This window comes from Pinus tabuliformis, chromosome 5_1 (assembly GCF_031772625.1).
Source record: "Pinus tabuliformis cultivar Carrire ecotype Pingquan chromosome 5_1, CPIR1, whole genome shotgun sequence".
Lineage (NCBI taxonomy): Eukaryota > Viridiplantae > Streptophyta > Pinopsida > Pinales > Pinaceae > Pinus > Pinus tabuliformis.
Genome location: NC_142305.1, coordinates 315,236,428 through 315,257,038, shown reverse-complemented (window position 1 = coordinate 315,257,038; position 20,611 = coordinate 315,236,428). Strand labels below are relative to the sequence as shown.

The 20,611-nt window shown below is 36.2% G+C and overlaps 1 protein-coding gene across 1 annotated transcript in view; it reads left to right on the top strand.

The window, feature by feature from the left end:
- Positions 1–1,703: 1,703 nt before the first annotated feature.
- The window catches only part of LOC149164631 (uncharacterized), a 33,867-nt gene continuing 14,959 nt past the window's right edge, over positions 1,704–20,611 (top strand). Inside the window, exon 1 of the mRNA XM_089429559.1 lies at positions 1,704–1,773. Coding sequence (XP_089285685.1) covers positions 1,704–1,773 — 70 coding nt within the window. The remainder of the gene's footprint in view (positions 1,774–20,611) is intronic.

Genomic DNA, 20,611 nt, shown 5'->3' with positions numbered 1-20,611 from the left:
TTTATGACGTTTTTATTTTTAAACTGCCCATCATATGACTTTAAAAATTTATTTGTACAAGTTTCATCTAATTTCAAATTGTACTCATAATTGTTCAAATTTTTCATTTTTTGTTGTACAATTCGGCTCAAGTCTCATTGCTACACTTTGTTTTGAGACCCGCTGATCAAATTTTTCTGCAAATTTTCCAGATTGTTCAAATGTTCTGAGTTTTTTTTGTTTAAAATGGAAATACTGATAAAATAGATGGGAAATATATATAGAAACAACGAAAAATAATATTATGAAATGAAAAAATATATATTCATAATTATATTTATGCATACACTACTAGCCAAAATTCAATTCAAGAAAATAGTAATGCACGTTAATAGAAACAAGGTAATTTACAGTACCATTTTGGTCCGAACTAGGTTCTGGGCAGACGTTCACAGCAGTAATTGGAACCACATTCATCACCGGAAAGGGAAATGTGCATCCATCCCGCTCAATTTCGGGCTTTTTCAGCTCACCGCTTGTCTGGCAATCGTCAAGCCCCTTACTACTCTCATCGATCTCTTCAACAATGGGAGTACCGAAACAACCACCATAATTATATTTTTCCAAATCTTCAGTGACCTCAATTTTCGGCTTTTTCAAAACACTGGTGGCCGGAGGCAGGACGAAAGGTGGTGGCTCGCAGGCAACTCTCTTCCCTCTCCCTTCAATCTCATTTTCGCAGGTAATTCTCTTCCCTCTCCCTTCAATCTCAATCTCGTTTTCGCAGGCAATTCGCTTCCCTCTCCCTTCAATCTCATTTTCGTTTTGAAGCCGTGAACTAACTCGTTGGCCGCTGGCAGAGGTAGAGGCAGACACAGAGGAAGCGAAAGAGCCAATTCTGTGCCTGGAACTTCTACGGGGAGGGGAAGAGGGAGCCTCTGCTGCTTCCTCCTCAATGGACACACCATTTCCACCATGGAAACCCTCCTCTACGTCTACGATTTCCTCATTTTTGGGTTTATTAACCAAAGCACTGCGAGCTCGAGTCAAGGGAGGCACAAATTCATATTCACATTCATGCTCACTCTCAGTATCACTGTAATCATCATCAAATTCTTCAACTGTCCGTTTACCCCGCCTCTTTCCTTCTTTTCTCTTGTGCTGAAACAAAAAGCCCAATTACTTACATGCAAGTAAAGAAACTATCTATATATACATAAAGACAGCACATACTTCTACCTCCAGCTCTTCTTCCCGCGACTCGAACTGTTCTTCCCGCGATTCGAACACAGCATCTGCCAAAACTCTGTAGCTTTCGGCCTCTATGAGAGGCTACTCATTGTCATATACATGTACCAGAACGCCCAAAATAAAAAAAAAGAAATCAAAATGCAATAACTATCATACATGGAATTATACAGCTGAAAATGCAAGTATACCTTCAGCAAATGCTTCAGGACTGGAGATACATCATTACTCGTAAGGCCTAGAGGCTTCATGGCCTTCAGAGCTCTCACAAATTTCTCGTTCCCCATTTTTTCCCAGCTCAAATATGTTAGCTTTCTCAACCTCTATGCAGAGACGGGTAAAATTCAAAGCGAAAAACAGACATACACGTGCCGTGCTCTCTAGCTGGGAGGTATGACATAGGTTAAATATATATATAGGAGAAATTTATAAAAGAAAAAATTTTAAACTTTTAAGTTTTAAACCTGCCCGTCAATATGACGTTTTTGGAAATTAATGACAAGTTGCCCCTGACGTGGAAATTTAAAACTCAAACGTATTTTACGGGTAAAAAGGAGAAATACGAGCATACAGGCGTCAAATTTAACCCTTGAGCTCAATCTATATAAAATTAAATTAAAGGAAATTGCAAAGAGCATGATGTGATGTTCCACTTTTGTCATTATTCGTCGTATCAACTTTTGAAGTTGAGTGTACTAACCTAATTGTTATGAGCGTCCAACTAATAGTCTAAACGTGTTGAACTATTGTTCCTCTTTCATTTATTTTGCATCTAGCCATGTATACAAGGCTTCCAGAGGGATTTAACAAACCACATTTTTGTAAATTTCCACCGTACATTTTTATCGAAACAGGAAATTGAATAAATGAATTGGTTGGCTAATACACCTAAACGGGCAATTCCTATTTCTTACCTTATAGGAATTTTAATGCGGCCTGACATGGGGCCGGTATAAGGCGATACAACACGCCACTAGGTGATGAGAGAGAAAATAAAAATAGCGGTGTGTTGTATCGCCTTATACCGGCCCCATGTCAGTCTGCATTAAAATTCCTATAGAGTAAGAAATAGGAATTGCCCACCTAAACGGGTACACACGTACACACTTGTACGTGCATATATATGTATATATATATAATACTGTCTATGGAATCCTGTCAACCATTCATATATATATATATGGGGTACACTTATGGAACCAAATAGATAGCTCTCCATTCTATAATGTGTTGGAGACGTTATTTTATACACATATTTACAGTATTCTCCCAAACCTATGAGATTCTTTTACCAAACAAATTCGTAGTGACTGACCATGAGTACCCAAACTCCACCCCCGCGATTAGCTTTTAGATCATTGTTCCTTGTAAAACATAATCCCATTTAATTTTTTCCACGGAATGATGCTATCCAATAAAGTGTCTATATTGTCCATATAGAGAAGTTATGTTCTGTGAAAGAGCCGAAAGCATTGATATTTCACTCTTAATAAAACGAAGAATTTAAAATTATGAGTTTGAAAATTTTAAATAATAAATATAAAAATAAGTTAAAAATTTATGTTAATAATTTTGATGGAGTTGGAAAGTGTTAAGGAAGCACGAAAGAGGATTTTGTATCTCTCAATTATACGTGGAATTAAATTGAGGACGTGGAGGCTAGTCGATATTATACATTCACAAATGCTCATGAGTAATGATGTAGAGTATTAATTCATAAATATTCTATACCACCACTTTTTTTTAGAATTTTTGGAGGTAAGTTATAATTATCTGATGTATTGGTTGTATTAAGTATTTGTTTGTGGGAAATTTCTCTCTCCAAAGTCTGCACTCGTGGCATGACAATTAAGGAAGGTTTAGGCTCTCATTGTTTAGCCTTCCATGACAATTAAGGAAGGTTCAGGCTCTCATGATCTAACCTTCCATCACTGAGCCCCTATTGTTGGTTGAACTCTTCACAATCTTCAATAATCCATGTGGGTGCATGCAATAGGTTCGTGCCATTCATGGAGGGATGGTCATTAGTAGGGTTCTTTTGCAGTGTTCAAGAACTCGCCCTACAAGTTTGATAATATTACTTTTGACTTTTGATTCTTTGAGGTGGTGTTGTACTTGTAGTATTGTGATTCTGGTTTCCTAGGATCATTAATTTGGTTATGCAAGTGAAGGTGAAGTGTGGTGTACTGTGGAGAGGTATCTGGACTTTTCTCCATCCTAGGGAAGATACTTGGATAGTCTCTCCTACTTCCGTTACTCATTTGTGGATCCTTTGGCATTTTCCATGCTTACCACTCGTGCCCATGAACCTATCCACTAGTCTTCACCTTGGTCTGCCATTGGCATCCAATCCCTCGACCTTGTCCTCTCTCATGAGAATTTTCTCAGTGGGTTCATAGTTTCTTTAATATCATGCCTCAACAACAAATGTGGTTGAGATGTGGCCCTCGTGGCTAAGGACCCTCTAATAGGCCTAGTTGCAAGCCCCGTGTCTTGCTTACTTCTACCATACAAGCATGACAACTCCCCCAAAAATTCAGCTTGAAATCTAATTTCTCAAAGCATGGGGAGTTCAAGATAGGAATGTTGAGTTTGACTATGATATTTGGGATAACGTTATTGATGGGGTTTCGGACCCTTGTCACACTAGGGGTTCCAAGAATCAATACCTCAACTTTGTCACTCTATATTGGTAGATAAAAACAATATTGCATTGAGTCGTCCAGGAGAAGCAATAAGAACACAGTGAGACAATTATCCATCTCAACAATATCTATCCAGTCCAAAATCATTTGTGCACCCATTCGGTCATCCTAGATGCTTCGTTGTTGCATATAGAGACACATCTTCGATGTAGGAAATAGACATCACTAGGACCAAGCACATAGGATCTCACCCATTCAACTTCTTCCGAGGAATAACGAAAATGGATGCTCATTATACTTGTATGCTTATGTTTTTTGAATCTCACACATCTATGATGCAGGAAATAGACATCACTAGGACCAAGCAGATAGGATCTCACCCAATCAACTTCTTCTGAGGAAGAATGACAATGGATGTTCATTATAATTGTATGCTTATGTTTTTTTGAATCTCAATTTACAGTTTGTATGTTACACAATTTTAGCTCATTTTTTGTAACCAACTATTATTTCTTAACTTATATTTTGGCATAGCCAACCATATGTCAAGGCTTAAATATAGTTACATGGTAGCTATGTATTTGGTAATTCTGATATAAAAGCAACTTTGAAATATATAACTAAACTTTAAAATTGCTATTTATATATAACCAAATACTTACAATTTATTTTCCTTGATGATATGCTCTTATATCACCAAAAACTCATAGCATGTTAAAAACTCATATTAAAGGAAAGAAATAAAACCAATTCTAAGTTTATGGGATACTACATGCTCTTCTCACTATTAAATAAATTTACAAGAAATTAATTTTTTTTCTGGAGTTCTTTAACTCTAAGAATTTCTAAAGATATATAGGACTAATTAATTTCACAAATGCTCAAGACTAATATCTTTTATAAATAACTCACAACTAAAAACTTGATTAACTTATACACAAGAGTGACCATACATTAACAAAAAAATATAGTTTGATAATTAGTTCTAGTAAAATTAAGAAAATTAAGTAGGTGACCAACCCTAATTTAGAAGAAACCATTTATCTCTTTATTTTTACCAATATAAAGAAGAAAATAAACATTTGTAAAGAATGAATAGATTCTCATAAGCTTCTTAGTAAAATTTGGTGTGACATAATTCCCAAAATACCATGGGATGAATGTTTATCACCTTTGAACACTAAAAAGGTTTAATACTAAAAGCATTTTCTTTTAGACTCTTTAACATTTATTATCCATATTAAAATCCAAATTTTAGACCATTGTCTTGCTCGTCTCGGCGTCTGTAGAGTATGTTATATGGTTGTCTCGCATGGGTGCCTGCATAGCCTAGGTAGTAAAGTGTTTTGGATGTGGAAGTCCCCCATACGCGGGCATGAAAGGTGAAAGGCAATTGGGTCTATGAAGAATTGGGTTTGGTGTTAGAGTATTTCGGCTTAGGGAGAGCTGGCAGTCGAGTCAGGGGTTAAGGTAACTCCATGTATACCCTTTGGTGGCAGAGGGGCGAAGGTGGAAGAACCCTGATGGCCAGTTTCTGGGTCCATCTAGCCTGTGGAATAGAATCTCCCAGGTTGGAAATTTCTGTTTAGATAGAGGTCAACTCTCGTTTTGAAGTTGAGTATGGCTTGATGTCATTTACTATGAAACGGTATTTGTGCATGGGCGTTTGATTTATATAGCCTGGGCATTCGATATGGAGTCGTCTCAGAAGGGGTTTGGTGGACTAATGGCTCATTGTAGTTGTTGGCTCGATCTCCCTTTTAATTCCTAGTATAACGTTTGGTTAGTGAAGTTAATGAACTATGGAAAGTGTCGTATAATGTTGAGGTCCTGAAAATAGTTGCCATGGCCAACCCATTCAAGCTCTGCAATGGGCAGAGGAAGACAATTGAAAACAGTGGCACCCTTATCCTATGTTGGAAACAAGTTAGTAGCAAAATGTGGTGCGAGTTCCTTACTTGGTTGGTTTCATTTGAATTTGATTTAGCATGTTTGCAATGTGGGCGAGACCCTTGGCAGCATCGAGCACCAAAACTGCGACCCTGTTCTGGTGGGTAATCGGAGTTGGGAAAAGAAAAGTCTTTATTGGGCGATAGAAACAACATGCCCCGAGAAACTGGTACAAGGAAAAATGGCAATGAAGGCTGAGGCCAGCGAAAACAGAGGAAGGTCACTTCATCGTTGAAAATCCAACCCATCTCTTCTAGTGGGGCAGTCGAGGTGGGTCGTGGGCGCAAGTCAACCTCTCTCATAATTCAAGAAGTGACTCAAGCTTACCATGCCAGTAGCTCCAACCCGGTCAGGCAATTGATTGAGGAGTGGGAGGCTAAAATTCAATAAATCGAGGAGGGCTTTTAATTGGATTTGGATGGGTGGCAAGCAGTGATCTCAGACCCAGGCCACACTCATGGAAGAGTAACCCAATACAAGAAGAAAATCCATTTGTTCCGGATGATGAAGAACATTCTATTGAAATCTCTAGATCAGTTTCCTTCTAACATGCATGTATCCTCATGGTGTTAGTCGGATTATACTAAAGAATCTCAAAAAATTTAGTTTCAATTACAGCAACAAAGTGGTCGGCTGAGCTGAATTGAGTAGCATATCCCTTGCATACCCCACACGGAGCTGTCAGGTTCCACTATGAAGGACCCTGCTCCGGTGGATTCAGCTAATGATGAGTAGCGATAATGCATCCTTGTTTTTTTCATTTTGAATGTTCTAGGCCCAAAGTTTTAGGCTTATTAATAGTTATGTTTATAGTTATCTAAAAAATAGGAAGTACAAAGACTCTCAGGTTTACATAGCATGGCTAGTTAGACTTATCATTTTTTTGCTTATGGATGGCATATTTTGTGGTTAGGCGGCCAATAGATCTAGTTTCCCTCTGGGAAGGTTGAGGCCTCGTAACTCTCAGACATATGGACGTAACATGCTTTATTTTAAAAAATTAATGGAAAGGTACCACCAAGCTTACAAAAAAAAAATATGGCCATATTACAATATTCATTTATTAATAAAGTCAAGGATTAATATTATAAATTTTTGGGATCAATGATATTATAAACCTAAGGGATTACCATAATATAAACATAATGGATTATAATATTATAAACCAAAGGGATTATATTATAATATCAAACCCAAAAGATTAATATTATAAACACAATGGAATAATATTAAACCAAAGGAAACCCCAAAGGGATAACTCAATTGGTCAAATTCTCGTTTCTAAGTACCTTTCCAATTAGGAGGTCATGGGGTCAAATCTCCTTGACATCCTTGGGGTTAGGCCCAACCAGATAAGCATGCAGGTAGATCCCTTCGAGTGGACTTTCCCGTATTATTACCCGTGGATGGAGCGGCTACTGAGTGACTGTGTACCATTGTTGAAAAACCAAAAATCAAGCCCAACGGATTAATATTATAAATCAAAGGGAATAATATTAAAACCAAGGGAATAATATTAAACTTGAGTGATTATATTATTATTATATTTGGATTATCTTATTAATATTGTTATCCCTAGGGTCACACATTCTCAACCATAATTCAATAAACCCAAGGTATCATTAACCCAAGGGAATAATAATAAACCGAAGGGATTAATAAGCCCAAGGCATTAATATTATAAACCCTTATTATTAATATTATAAACCAAAGGGATTAATAATGCCAAGGGATTATTAATAATATAAACTCAAGGGATTATTAATATTATAAAACTAAGGGATTAATATTATAAAAAATATTAAACCTCACATCTATATCATTAATCCTATGGTTTATAACCTTTTGACGATGCTGAATTCCGCCAATATTGTAAGGGGATCTCTCCGATGTGGAGTCCTGACTAGAACTCAAACCTTTTGGTGTAGGAGTCTCATTCGTTCATATGGCTTTGCCACCATTGAAATGGTTTTCCAGGAAGTGCCTTGGTTACAATATGACATAGGAGAATGAAATGCCTCTTTGGGGCGAAAAGAATGTGAGATTTGTGAGATGCTCGATGTAAGGTGTATGAGCGAAACTTCCACAGATGGTGAGGGAAATCAGCCATCGGTTAGAAAAGTAATAGTGGTATCCTAAAGGGGGACTCGAGGATAAAAGAGAGACTTGCTGAGTACCTACAAATTATTCCATGTGATAGAAAACAATCAGTAACAAAATTCATTCAATAACAACCATAACTAAGCAAGAAAATAGTTCATTAACCTAGCATGTAAATTAAACAAAATATACCATACACATAACCAGAATAGTCCAACTATATACACGATAAATATATGAAGGAATGTCGTCTCATTGAAATTCTAATAATAAGTGAGAGATCCCAAGTGCACTATTAAATGAGTGAATCACTGTTTCCAATAGTGGAACGCGAAGCCACAACTTGCTTCTCCAAAGAATAACATATAATCCTATGTGGTACAAGAGAAGGCAAGGCTAAGCCTCCCCAAAAATTGTTTTCTAGAGTTATGAAGAGTTACTTATAACAAATACAATGACTCTTGAGCTTCTCATGACTCTCTGACTTCTATGGCTATTCATATTCTAATATGAATCATTACATTCCAATGTGTGGCCATTCATATTCCACTTATGTCCCTTGGAGTTAATTACATAACATTTAATACACAAGACAATTTACACGTGAGATGATGGCCTAAGAAGACAAAACTACTAAAAGACAAAACTCATCAAATGTATAGATCATGTGCTTCTTCATGGATTTCGTTTTTGATATATACATGCCATGCTTGGAACTCCTTTGCAATGGCTTCGATCCAGTCTAGAAAGTCTCATTTTTAGCGCGCCCTTACCTCCAATGCATTTGATAGTATGTTCTTAGAGCTTGACTAGACATTATTCCATAGCCATGAAATATTCATGTGCATTTTGACTAGTGAAAAGGCATATTGTTGAATACCATATTTGGTCACTCCTAAGCCTTCCTTTCTTTTACCTACTTAATTTGTTTAATGTAATCTTTGATCTCATGAAATACGACCTCCCTACCTCTGATTGCTTCAAAAGATACGATGGCAAGAATCTTGTGCTTCTGTGTAAGAGACTCAAATCCATCATGTAGACTGTTATATGTAGTCATAGTGTTAACCGATTGTGCTCCCAAATGTGAGTAATTATATAGGTGGAGTCTCAATTTCACTCAATCTATTTTTTCTAGCAACTTATCCTTCTTTTCCAAATGCTTCAGGGCATTTGAATATTTGGCAGTCCACTCCTGCATCTAGTCAACTTATCTGGTTGCTATCTTCAGGAGTTTCACCACTTCTTCTGCATTCTTCTAAATGCAAATGAGAGGAGCCAGGACGTGTTGTATAAGTATCATCTCATCCTATATTCGTTCCATGGTATCGTCCATTGGCCCCAATTCATCTCGCATGGTTGACTGTTATTCTACGCTATTGGAGTTATGTGATAACAACCGTTGGTTCTCCGTCACAAGATGCTCCACCTATTGCTTCATTGAAACAAGTTCCATTCTCATCCTACATTCTCATTTAGCAAATAATCTGAGTTATCTTGCTCCATTATATTGAATGAAACATTCACTGCCATAACTACCCACAGATTTCTTCTAGTGTTGGAGGTGATCACCTTTTTTGTTGCTACTGAGACTAGGTTCTAAGGATAATTAGCAAAGTACCTATGCCTTTGTTGCACATTCCTCTTCTTTAGTTGATCAAATCTTACACCGCAAACATCTATTCGAATGGAATTTATCCTCCTGTTAGTGGTTGTTCACCTAGAGTATTGGGCTCATCATCCATGGGTTGGATGGTGTCTTCTTCCTCACACTCCTCCTCCTCTGATTCATGAGTCAATTGTTCTTCTTCAAGCCTCTATGTCGCTTCCTCCTCCTAAGACTACCTCTATTGTTCTTCCTCTATATGTATCCTTTCTTCTTCTTCTACCAATTCCTTCTCTGAAAACTCATCCTACTTCTTGCTCTCCTCTTCTTCTCCTTGTCCTTCTTCTCCTTCTCTCCTCTCTAGTTTTTTTTGTGCAACTCCTATATTTCAAGGATCAAATTCCCATTTTTTGCTTCATTCACTTAATGAGCACCTGATCCTTTGCATGGGAGAAAACCTCTTTACTTGACGTGTTGTTTCCTCCTCCTTTGGTTCCTGCTCCTACAAGTCCTAAGCTAGTGCGTCATGAGGTCAATATGTGTTCACGGGTGGATGTGTCTTCATTCTAGCATTCTATCGGTTCGTTATCTCTTCATCCTCTGGTTTGCATATTGATGAATACCTTGTATTATGCCTGATCCTTTAACAACGCTGCCTAACAATTCACCTATGGTCATATGCATCGAAATCCTTGGTGGCATAGTATAGGCGGATAACCTCCTCATTTTCGGCTACCAACATCCTATGACTGTTTAATTAATATAATCCAATCCTTAATGGAAATATGGGCTAAGGGGATTTCTTTCTCTTGTGAAGGGTTCTTGACAGTCACTTGTCCAGCTGATTTTCCACCTCCTCCATGACCACCTTGTTTGTCACATATTGCGGCATAAGATGAGGGAACGTTTGACATCCAAAGCATTTGTAGTAAGTTCGCTTAGGAGCTACAAACGAGTATGAAATATCTTGAAGAAACTCCTTCACTTGATTTTCCATGCATGGCAGATTAGTCTTGAATATCAGGGAAAATATGGCTACAAAGAAGTGACTGACCAATCTATCGTACGCACCTCTGAAGCTTCTTTTTGATAACACCCTATAATGGACATAAACTAGGAAATTTTTGTTAGGAGTCCAATTCCAATACAACTTTGGGAATGCATATCATGCACAGATATTATCCAAGAGATATAAAAAGATGTAAAATTGAGTAGCTTTATTTTCTTCCAAAGATTCTTTGACTTGCCCCATCTATCGTTGCAATTCAAAAGGTAATATATCCATCCAATTAAAATCTCTTCCATGGTTCCTCACCATATTGAGAATATATATCTAGTTCTCTTGGAACACCTCAACTTTGTTGTTTGACAATACATGGCTATCAAACACTGATATACGTCTCTTAAGATCTTTGTCAGATAAACTATTGTTGGGCGATGGTGAAACTTGGCAGGTTCTCGACACCATTGCTTGATAACATCGGTCGCGTTGAGGATAGCGTGTCTTATGTAAAATTCATCATTTTCATATTCATTAGGATTGAGCATCTTATAATACGTCTGCATATCCTCACCATAATAGGGGGTGAGGTGTTTGCCACTTTCCCTGTGTAGCACTGTAGGTTTTAACCCTATACAAAAATTATCTGCATACAAATTCTAAAAAAACAAAATAAGCAATGACGATAGCATAAAACATAAAATAGATATACACAAAGATTTTCCCCTAGATCCCAAAACCGAGACTACGAGATTGATTTTTCATTATATTCCTTCGAATGTTACAATACATATATATACATGCCGAAGCATTCTAAACCAAAATTTATTAACCCTATATCAAAGCATAACCATAGTTTCATTGACCGGATCAACAAAATACCGTGGGCAGAAAACTGTCATGCCCAAAACCAAGTGCAAAATCCATGCACAAAACCATAGGTAGATTCACCCACCTAATATAGCATCTAAAACAAATTTTCTAGGGCATTGAATCAAACCCTGTGCAAGGGTCTACCATTCCCTATAAAACCCCCTGATAGGGGGTGCTGTCACCCTCGTGTAACCCCCCCTCGCCCCACCCACTTCTCCCAACACAATGAAGGGGAACCTTTTGCCCCCTGGCTTCGCGCATGGGGCTAGTCGTGGAATGAATATAACACACACCCAACATTCTCCAACTTATTGTTTTATTTTCCACACAATGGGTCACAGGAGAGCTTAATAATTGGTCCAACCTTGCAATTCACATTGTTTCTCTACACCAAGTGAACTTCTCAGTGCTCACAAAACTTTTCTATGCATCTTTAGTATTCTTCAAAGCCACAGACATTGACTACCCCTCTAAATAGGTTAAAAAAATACCCACTTGTAGATCTTCTCTAGTCTAGATCTCCAACCCATTATGCATCAAGAAATCCACGGATGTCCAAAAATCTATCCAATCCTAGTCTTCCTTGGTAGCACAAACCATAAACACTAGTACCATGCAAATACCTGAAAACCCGCTTCATTGTTGTCCAATGCTACTTCCCTGGCTTTGACATAAACCTGCTCAATACTCCTACGACATGTGCAATGTATGGTCCTGTAAAAACCATTTCATACATGAGGCTACTGATTGCAATTATGGAACACAAGACGCGTCCCCTACATCTTCTTGTGCCTTGGGACACTATTCAATAGATAGCTTTACACCTATAGGAATAGGAACCTTCACTGGTATGCTATCCTACATATTAAAACTCTGTAGCATTGTCCCGACATTCTTCCTGTGGTTTAACCAGAGCTTCCTCTTTGGCCGATCTCGTTTAATTTCTATGCCCAAATATAGTTTGTAGCACCAAGATTTTTCATGTCGAATTTGGAAGACAATTGGGTCTTCAATTCTTGGATAATTTCTTTATCATTTCCAATCAGCAACATATCATCCACATACAAGACCAGATAAATAACATGGTCACCAATTAACTTAATATACACACATTGATCTACTTTTAGTTTGGTGAAACCAAGTCCCCTTATATATGTATCAAATTTCCAATACCACGTCCTTGGTAACTGTTTTAACCCATAAAAAGACTTTTTTAACCCGCATACCAGTTCTTTCTAACCCTTCACCGCAAATCCTTCAGGTTTCTTCATTTAGATCTCTTCTTCTATATCCCCGTGAAGAAATGTTGTCTTCACATCCATCTGTTCCACCTCAAAATCAAAAGAAATGGCAACAGATAAAATTAATCTAATAGAATCTACCTTGGAAACAGGAGAAAAAATATCACCAAAATTGATTTCGGGCACATGTGAATAACCTTTTGCTACCAACCGAGATTTTTATTTCTCCACCTTGCCTTCTTCATTCATCTTCTCCTTAAACACCCATTTACTGCCAATGGGTTTCCTTCCAGCCGACAACTCCACTAGATCCCAAGTTTCATTTTTGTGCAAAGATGCCATTTCATCAACCATGGCCTCTTTCTAGAGTTTTCCATCCTTTGATTCTACTGCCTCCCTGACAATTCTGGGATCATCAGTAATAGATAAAGCAAAAATTGAATAGAAAGTAGATGGACTATATTCTTTTTGTTGTCTTCTTTCTCAAACCGATCTTCTCACAGCTGGAGTTTATGGCTCTTCATCTTCTAATTCATGTTTTTCTATAGGGTCTAATTCTTCCTCCTTTAGCTCAAACTATACATTCTCATTCTCCTTTGGTAGGAATTCATGTTTAATAACATATTTCACCTCTCTAAACACTGCATCTCATCTGTACACAACCTTCCTTGTTTCAGGGTTCCAAATCTTATAACCTTTTAAACCATTCTTATACCCAATAAAGGTGCACCTTTAAGATTTGCTATCCAAATTGATTCTTTTCTACTTTGGAACATGTACATATGCATCACAACCAAATACCCTCAGATGTGAAAGAGAGGGTTTTTTACCAATCCATACCTCATATGGAGACTTATCCTCCAACGTTGATGAAGGTGAGTTATTAACAAGGTAACATGCAGTCTCCACCGCCTCTGGCTAGAATTCTTGTCCTAACACAACACCATTGAGCATGCTTCTTGCTTTTTCCATCAACGTCATGTTCATTTTTTTGCAACTCTATTTTGCTGAGATGTGTATGGATTAGTCTTATACCATGCTATACCACACTTTTTACAGAACTCTTCAGACGCCTTCTTGCAGAACTCCACCATTATCTGTCCTCAGCACCTTTATCTTCTTTTTTGCATAGTTTTCCACCAGAGCCTTAAATTCTTTAAACTTGTCAAAGACTTTAGATTTCTTCATAAGCAAATATATCCATGTATTCCTTGAGAATTTATCTATAAATGATACATAGTACACATACTTACCTAGTGATGGAACCGACACGGGTCCAAACACATCACTATGCACAAGTTCTAATATTTGTTTCGCCCTCTTAACGTTAGAGGGGAAGCTCACCCGATTCTTCTTCCCATATACACAATGTTCACAGGACTCAAAATCCAGAGATAAATTAGACATAACTTCTACCATACCATTACAATGAAGTATTTAAAGGCCCTTCTCTGTAATATGTCCAAGCCTTTGATGCCATAGCATGGTCTTTTCTCTAGACGCTGCTATATTTTCTGCTCCAATTTCAGGCACCACAAAACTATTGCACCCATCAATAACAGTGCTACCCAGAAGCTTGTACAAAGTTCCAATCCCAACTCCCCGCATCAATACCAGTGCTCCCGAAACCATCTTATAGGTATCTTTATCGAATATTGTTTTCACACCTGCATCATCCATCTTTCTTACAAAAATCAAATTTATGGCCAACGCAAGAATATGCAGAACATCCGAAAGTGTTCTAATCCTTCCACCTTGCATCTTCAACTTGAATTTTCCTCATCCGATAATTATAGCTTTCCTATCATCCCCTAAGAAGACATCACAACCATCATATTTCTCATACACGCAGAACCACTCCTTGTGGGGTGTCAAGTGAAAGGATGTGCCTGAGACAATCATCGATGCCTCATGATCTACATGTGCACTTGAAGAAGAAGCCAAGTACACATCCCCACCTTCGTCTGAGTTGGTTTTCATTTCTATAGAAGGAGCATCATCAGATCCCTTTCCTTTCTCAGAAGCTTTAGATCTACCATCCTTTTTGATGTGCCCTCCTTTTCCGCATTTCCAGCACACCATTATAGGCTTTCCTCGAGATTTAGATCTCCCTCTACATTTAGATCTCCCACTCGAGGACTTATTTTTATTTATGTTCCAGGACCGAACTCATACAGACAAGGCATGTCCATTTTGGCCCTCCATATTTTTCCATCTCATCTCCTCTGATAGACTTAAGGATGGGACAATTTCATCAAACTTCAAGGTAGCTGTATTGCTACCTATTGTAACAACTAGATTATCCCATGAATCTGGTAGAGAACACAACAAACTGATGCATTTATGTTCATCTGAAATCTTAATATCAACAGATAACAATTGGCTTACCACAATATTAAAGGCATTCAGATGCTTTATCACCAAGTCTTCATCCTTCATCCTCGGGTTATACAACTTTTTACGTACAAAGTCCCTGATCCATTCGTCATAGCTTCCCCTGATACATTCAATAATACTAAATCTAAGATGCACAAATGTATTGTGCTCTTTACTTTCCAATGACAACTTCCCTCAATCTTCATATCACATTGTTGTTGATTTAGTACTTGGATCTACCGCGATCCACTGATCTTGATCCACTAATAGATCCTCCATGTTGAGTTTCCACAACTCAAAACTCTAACCATTAAATTTCGAGCAATCTCTATCTTTCCACTGCTCATCATCTTCTTTACTACAAGAATTGATCTTGGAGATCTCCCATTGAACATGGTTTATCGCAAGCCCTAGAAAAATCCCTCAATAACAAAGTCTTCTCCTTGAAGCTGAAATAGCTCTGATACAAAATTTAGGTTTTAACCCTGTACATAAATTACATGCATACGAATTTTAAAAATAGAAAATAAAAAATAACGAGAGCATAGAACATAAAATATATATACACAGAGAATTCCCCTAGATCACAAAACCGGGACCACTAGATTGATTTTTCATTATATTCCTTTAAATGTTACAATATATATATATATATATATATGTAAGCATCCATAAATCCCAATTCGTTAACCCTAGATTAGAACAAAACTGTATTTCCCTTAACCAGATCTACAAAATACCATGGGCAAAAAACCATCATGTCCAAAAACATGTGTGAAATCCATGCACAAAACCATAGGTAGGTCAACCCACCTAATATATGTTCATGGAAAGAATATAACACAAACCCAACAAGCACAAGGTGTGAGTCATCCACATGTGTAGTTATCCATTCAATAAATTCAACGCATGTCATAACTGGGTATCTGCATACAATCCTATGTATCCTGGACTTGTTAATGTTTATATATGTATGCAAATCTTCTAAGTCTTCAGGAAATGTCTCCTGCATGAACATGTTGTAAATATTGCTCTGGGTAACCTCTGTTGTTTTGTCAATAAAACGTTGAATGTCTGCATATATAGGAATATTGGACTTTGTAACTTCAAGTGGCTCATTAGCGCTTGCTCCTAAGAGTTCTTTAGAGGCTACTTTGCATGGTGACATGTCTCCAACAAATGACAACACACTTGTGGCACATACACCTATTTGTGGAAGCACACTCATAGCAACAAGATAAGCTTAAAACAACTAACTATGCAAAAATATTTGTAAATCACATTCAAAGAGTCACCATGAATGATATAGCATAAAAAACTATGAATGACAACAAAAAATAACTTGCATGCAAGCAGAAATACACATGCAAACTAGGAGGGAGCATTCTTGAGGCACAAAGAGACATGCATGGTCATTTGGGGTTTCCTAGTGCGCTCAAGAAGGAGGAAAAAATTAGCAAGGGTGCATTGTAGCACCCTAAAGGGTCAAAGGAATGATAAAATATGGCTCCAGGTCTTGAAATTGTGCCTATGAAATTAAGACAAAGGAGGGCACATTATCGCATGTTCAAGGGCTAAATGATGAGGCTTCATGCCTTTGTGATGTGCCCATATGCCCTAAGGTAAATAGGGTGCACTACAACACTCCAAAGGGCTGAAGGGAAAATATTAGGGCCTTAGTGATGTGCGCATGTGTTGAGGAAGAAAACAAGGTTGAACAGGGTGCATTTTCCACGACTGGAGGAGTTTCAAACCCAGGGAGCGCACTTGGCCTGAAAAGAGCCCATAAAAAAGTACCAAAAGACGAATTTGATGCTAATATAGGAGAGGACTAATCTGCAAGGATATATAATTTTTTTTAGATGCATGGTCCAAGATGAAGAGTTTTATGAATGTGAAAGGTTTCTTGCATGCAATAGTAAATGAACACTTGCAAGATGAGGATCCAGCTAAAATGCTAGAAAACACACTACAAAACAAGAAATTGACAGCAAACAAAGCAACATTTGACAATGAAATCATAAAAGTAGTAAATATTTGAGCATGCAAACTTACTTGCTGCACTAGTTGATGAAGGGTTTGATGATTTTCTAGTTGCGTACTCAGATAAAATAACAATGAAGGAATGGTCAGTTGAGTTTATTTAAAGAGATCAACATGCAAAACTAACTCATGCATGAGTGCCACTTGTCGTTTAATGAAAATATCAGTGAAGAAGAAGTTAAGGCAGTTCCTATTTTCTAGGAGTGCGCCCTCATCCAACAAGTTAGATCATGCATAAAACTAGATAAGGCACAATCCTTTGTCATGAAGGAGTGCGCTCAGGTAGGGCGCGTGTGCTCAACTTGAAGGAGTGTGCCCAAGTAGGCCACATTCATTTGGCTCGAAGAAGTGCTCTTTCTTTAAATGCAAGCCTTCATCAACTCAAAGTGCGCTTTTATCTTTTGTGAGTGATTTTCTTGCCTTTTGTTTGCTTTTCCCACTTTTGTATGATTTTCGAGTGCGCGCATGGTTGGAAGACAAGTTCCTAATTCAAGAAAGACTGTGACTTCACCTAACTATAAACTTACTAACTGAAACACCTCTAATGGTTAAGTGATGATTCTTGAGACACATTTACTTATGAGGATGCAACACTAGAAAAAATACTAAAAATAAAAAATAAAACCACATGACAACACATGGGGAATTCAAACGAAAGTTGTGATAGGCTCCAAAATCGACGCAGGAAAAAAATTTGGAGCGTTGTTGTTGCAGTGACAACATAACCCTAAGGTTTAATATATTACACTTAGGGTTTATAATCTTAGGGTTTAAAATAATGATCATATGATGTATTTTATTTGGTTTTATAAGGTTAGGGTTTTTTATTGGGGTTTAATATTGTGACATTGCAATGTTAATAAAATTTATCCAATGTCGCATTGCGACTTGAACATTTTATCAATACAACAATCAATCTCACCATCGTTGTCGCAATATTATATTACATTGTAATTTATTTAAATTCATATTGTGACATTACAAAATTGTGGTTTAATATTATGGTTTATAATATTCATGTTTTTAATATTGTGTTTATAATATTAGGTTTTAATATTATATTTATTATTTATAATACACAAGTTTAATATTAGGGTTTATAATATTGATATTAGGGTTTATTATATTGGGTTTTATAATGTTAGGGTTTTGTATTATTGGTTAATATTGTGACTTTGGAATGGCACAAAAACCTATTGAACATCACATTTTTAAAAACATTATCTCAATACGAAAATCAATTTCACAACCATTGTCATAATGTTACATTACATTGCAATTTATTCAACGTCGCATTATTACAATACAAAAATGGGGTTTAATATTAGGTTTACAATATTGAGTTTATAATATTAAAGTTTAGTATTGGGTTTCTAATTTAAAATTTTAGGGTTTATAATATTAATCTTAATGCATATAATATAATTCTAAGGTTTAATATAAATACTATGGTTTATAATATTTATCAATTTTGCAATTATTGTCGCAATGTTGCATTACATTACAATTTAGTCAATGTTTCATTTTTGCATTACAAAAATGAGGTTTAATATCAGGTCTATAATATTAGGGATTTTTAAAATATAGTTTATAATATTAAGGTTTAATATTGGTTTTATAGTTTATAATGTTAGGGTTTAATATTAATCCTAGGTTTCTTAATATTAATCAATATCACAATCATTGCCACAATGTCTATAATCCATTGGGATTTTAATATTAATCTTAGGATTTATATTCCTAGGGTTTAATATAAATGCTACGGTTTATAATTTTAATCCCCTTTGTTTAATATTATTCTCTTTGGTTTCTAATAATAATACTCCCTTGGGTATATACTATTAATCATAGGTTTGATATATTAATCTTTACGTTTATAACATTAATCTTAGGGTTTATAACATTAATCTTAGGTTTGATATACTAATCTTAGGGTTTATAATTTTAATCATAGGGTTTAATATTAATACTTGGGTTTATAATCCCTTGGGATTATAATATTAATCCTATGATTTAATATTAATGTGTTAGGCTTCCAATCCCTTGTGATTATGATTTTAATCTTAGGAATTATATTCTTAGGGTTTAAAATTAAACCTAGGGTTTATAATAATAATTATACTAAGGTCTAATATTAATCCCTTGGTTTTATTGATCCCTTGTTTATTGGTCGTTTGGGTTTATAATATTAATCATTTAGGTTTTAATGCTAAAAATCCCTTGGGTTTATAATGTTTATCCCTTGGGTTTACAATATTTATCCATTGGATTTAATATTATTCCTTTGGATTTACAATTCCTTAGGTTTAATATTAATCCTAGGGTTTGTAATATTAATCCTAGGATTTAATATTAATCTCTTGGACTTATTAGTCCCTTGAGTTTATAATATTGATTTTTTGGAGTTTGAATAATGATCCATTGAGTTTATAATATTGATCCCTTGGGTTTCTAATCTTAATGATTTCTTGGGTATATTAATCCCTTGGATTTAACATTAATTCCTTAGATTTTATAATATTAATCCCTATACATGTTTGTTGGTATAAACTTGGTGCTTGAGTTCCCACTTTTGTTGTAGTGGTCAAATCATCTAACTTGTCATTATATTCCAGTGATCATGATTAGCCATGGAAACTATTTCCACCATGGTGGATTGGATGGTTGTTTTTGATTGATATGATTTTATTTTGTTTTTTTGAATATTTCTTTTTCACCATTCTCACTATTTATGAGTATTGTTATGACTGTATGTATTTACTGTTAGCCATGAAACTGAATGGAATTTCTTTGCGGTGGTATCTTATAATGTTAACTATGAAATTGAATGGATTTTTTTATTTTTTTTGGTAGTATCGGATAATGCATCTCTTGAATCAATACTATTCCAGACAACTCCATATATATTGAAGACCATCTACAAATTTTGAAATTAGTAAATGACCATAAAATCCTTATTAAAAATTTTAAGTCGACTCCGTGTTAATAATTTAATTTCTCCATATGCCAATAGAGTACCATGTTGAATATTAATTAAAAAAGCGAATTTCGTTTTCCGTAGGGAAATTCAAGGAGCCACTAAGATGATGTTTGCACTGGTCAATGTGACTTTATAGAAAAGGCAGGGAAGCCTATCTATAGCGTATGCACCCATCCAGAATCATCGAATCATCGTTCTCTTGGGATATAGTGCACCCAACGCAGGCGCTTCGTTGACGACACTCTTCGGACCAACCCTCCACAGATTTCAAATTTGGCATGGCATTTTAGATGTCCTAGCAAGGTTATAGATGCATTTACCTGTAAAGAAATTTTATAGAGGGTGGTTACAACTCGAATAAATTTGTGGTAAAAGTTAGATTTTAGCGTTCTATGAGAAATGAAGTAACCACTTTTCCGTGTGTTGTTCATCAACATTAAAGTAATGTAGAGATTTTGTAATTCCGTTATACTCCGTGGGTACACGTTTGTAGTAAGACAACATTGCGAGATGACTTTTTTTAGTTGTTATATGATGACTTCTTTTAATTGTTATATGAATATTGTTATG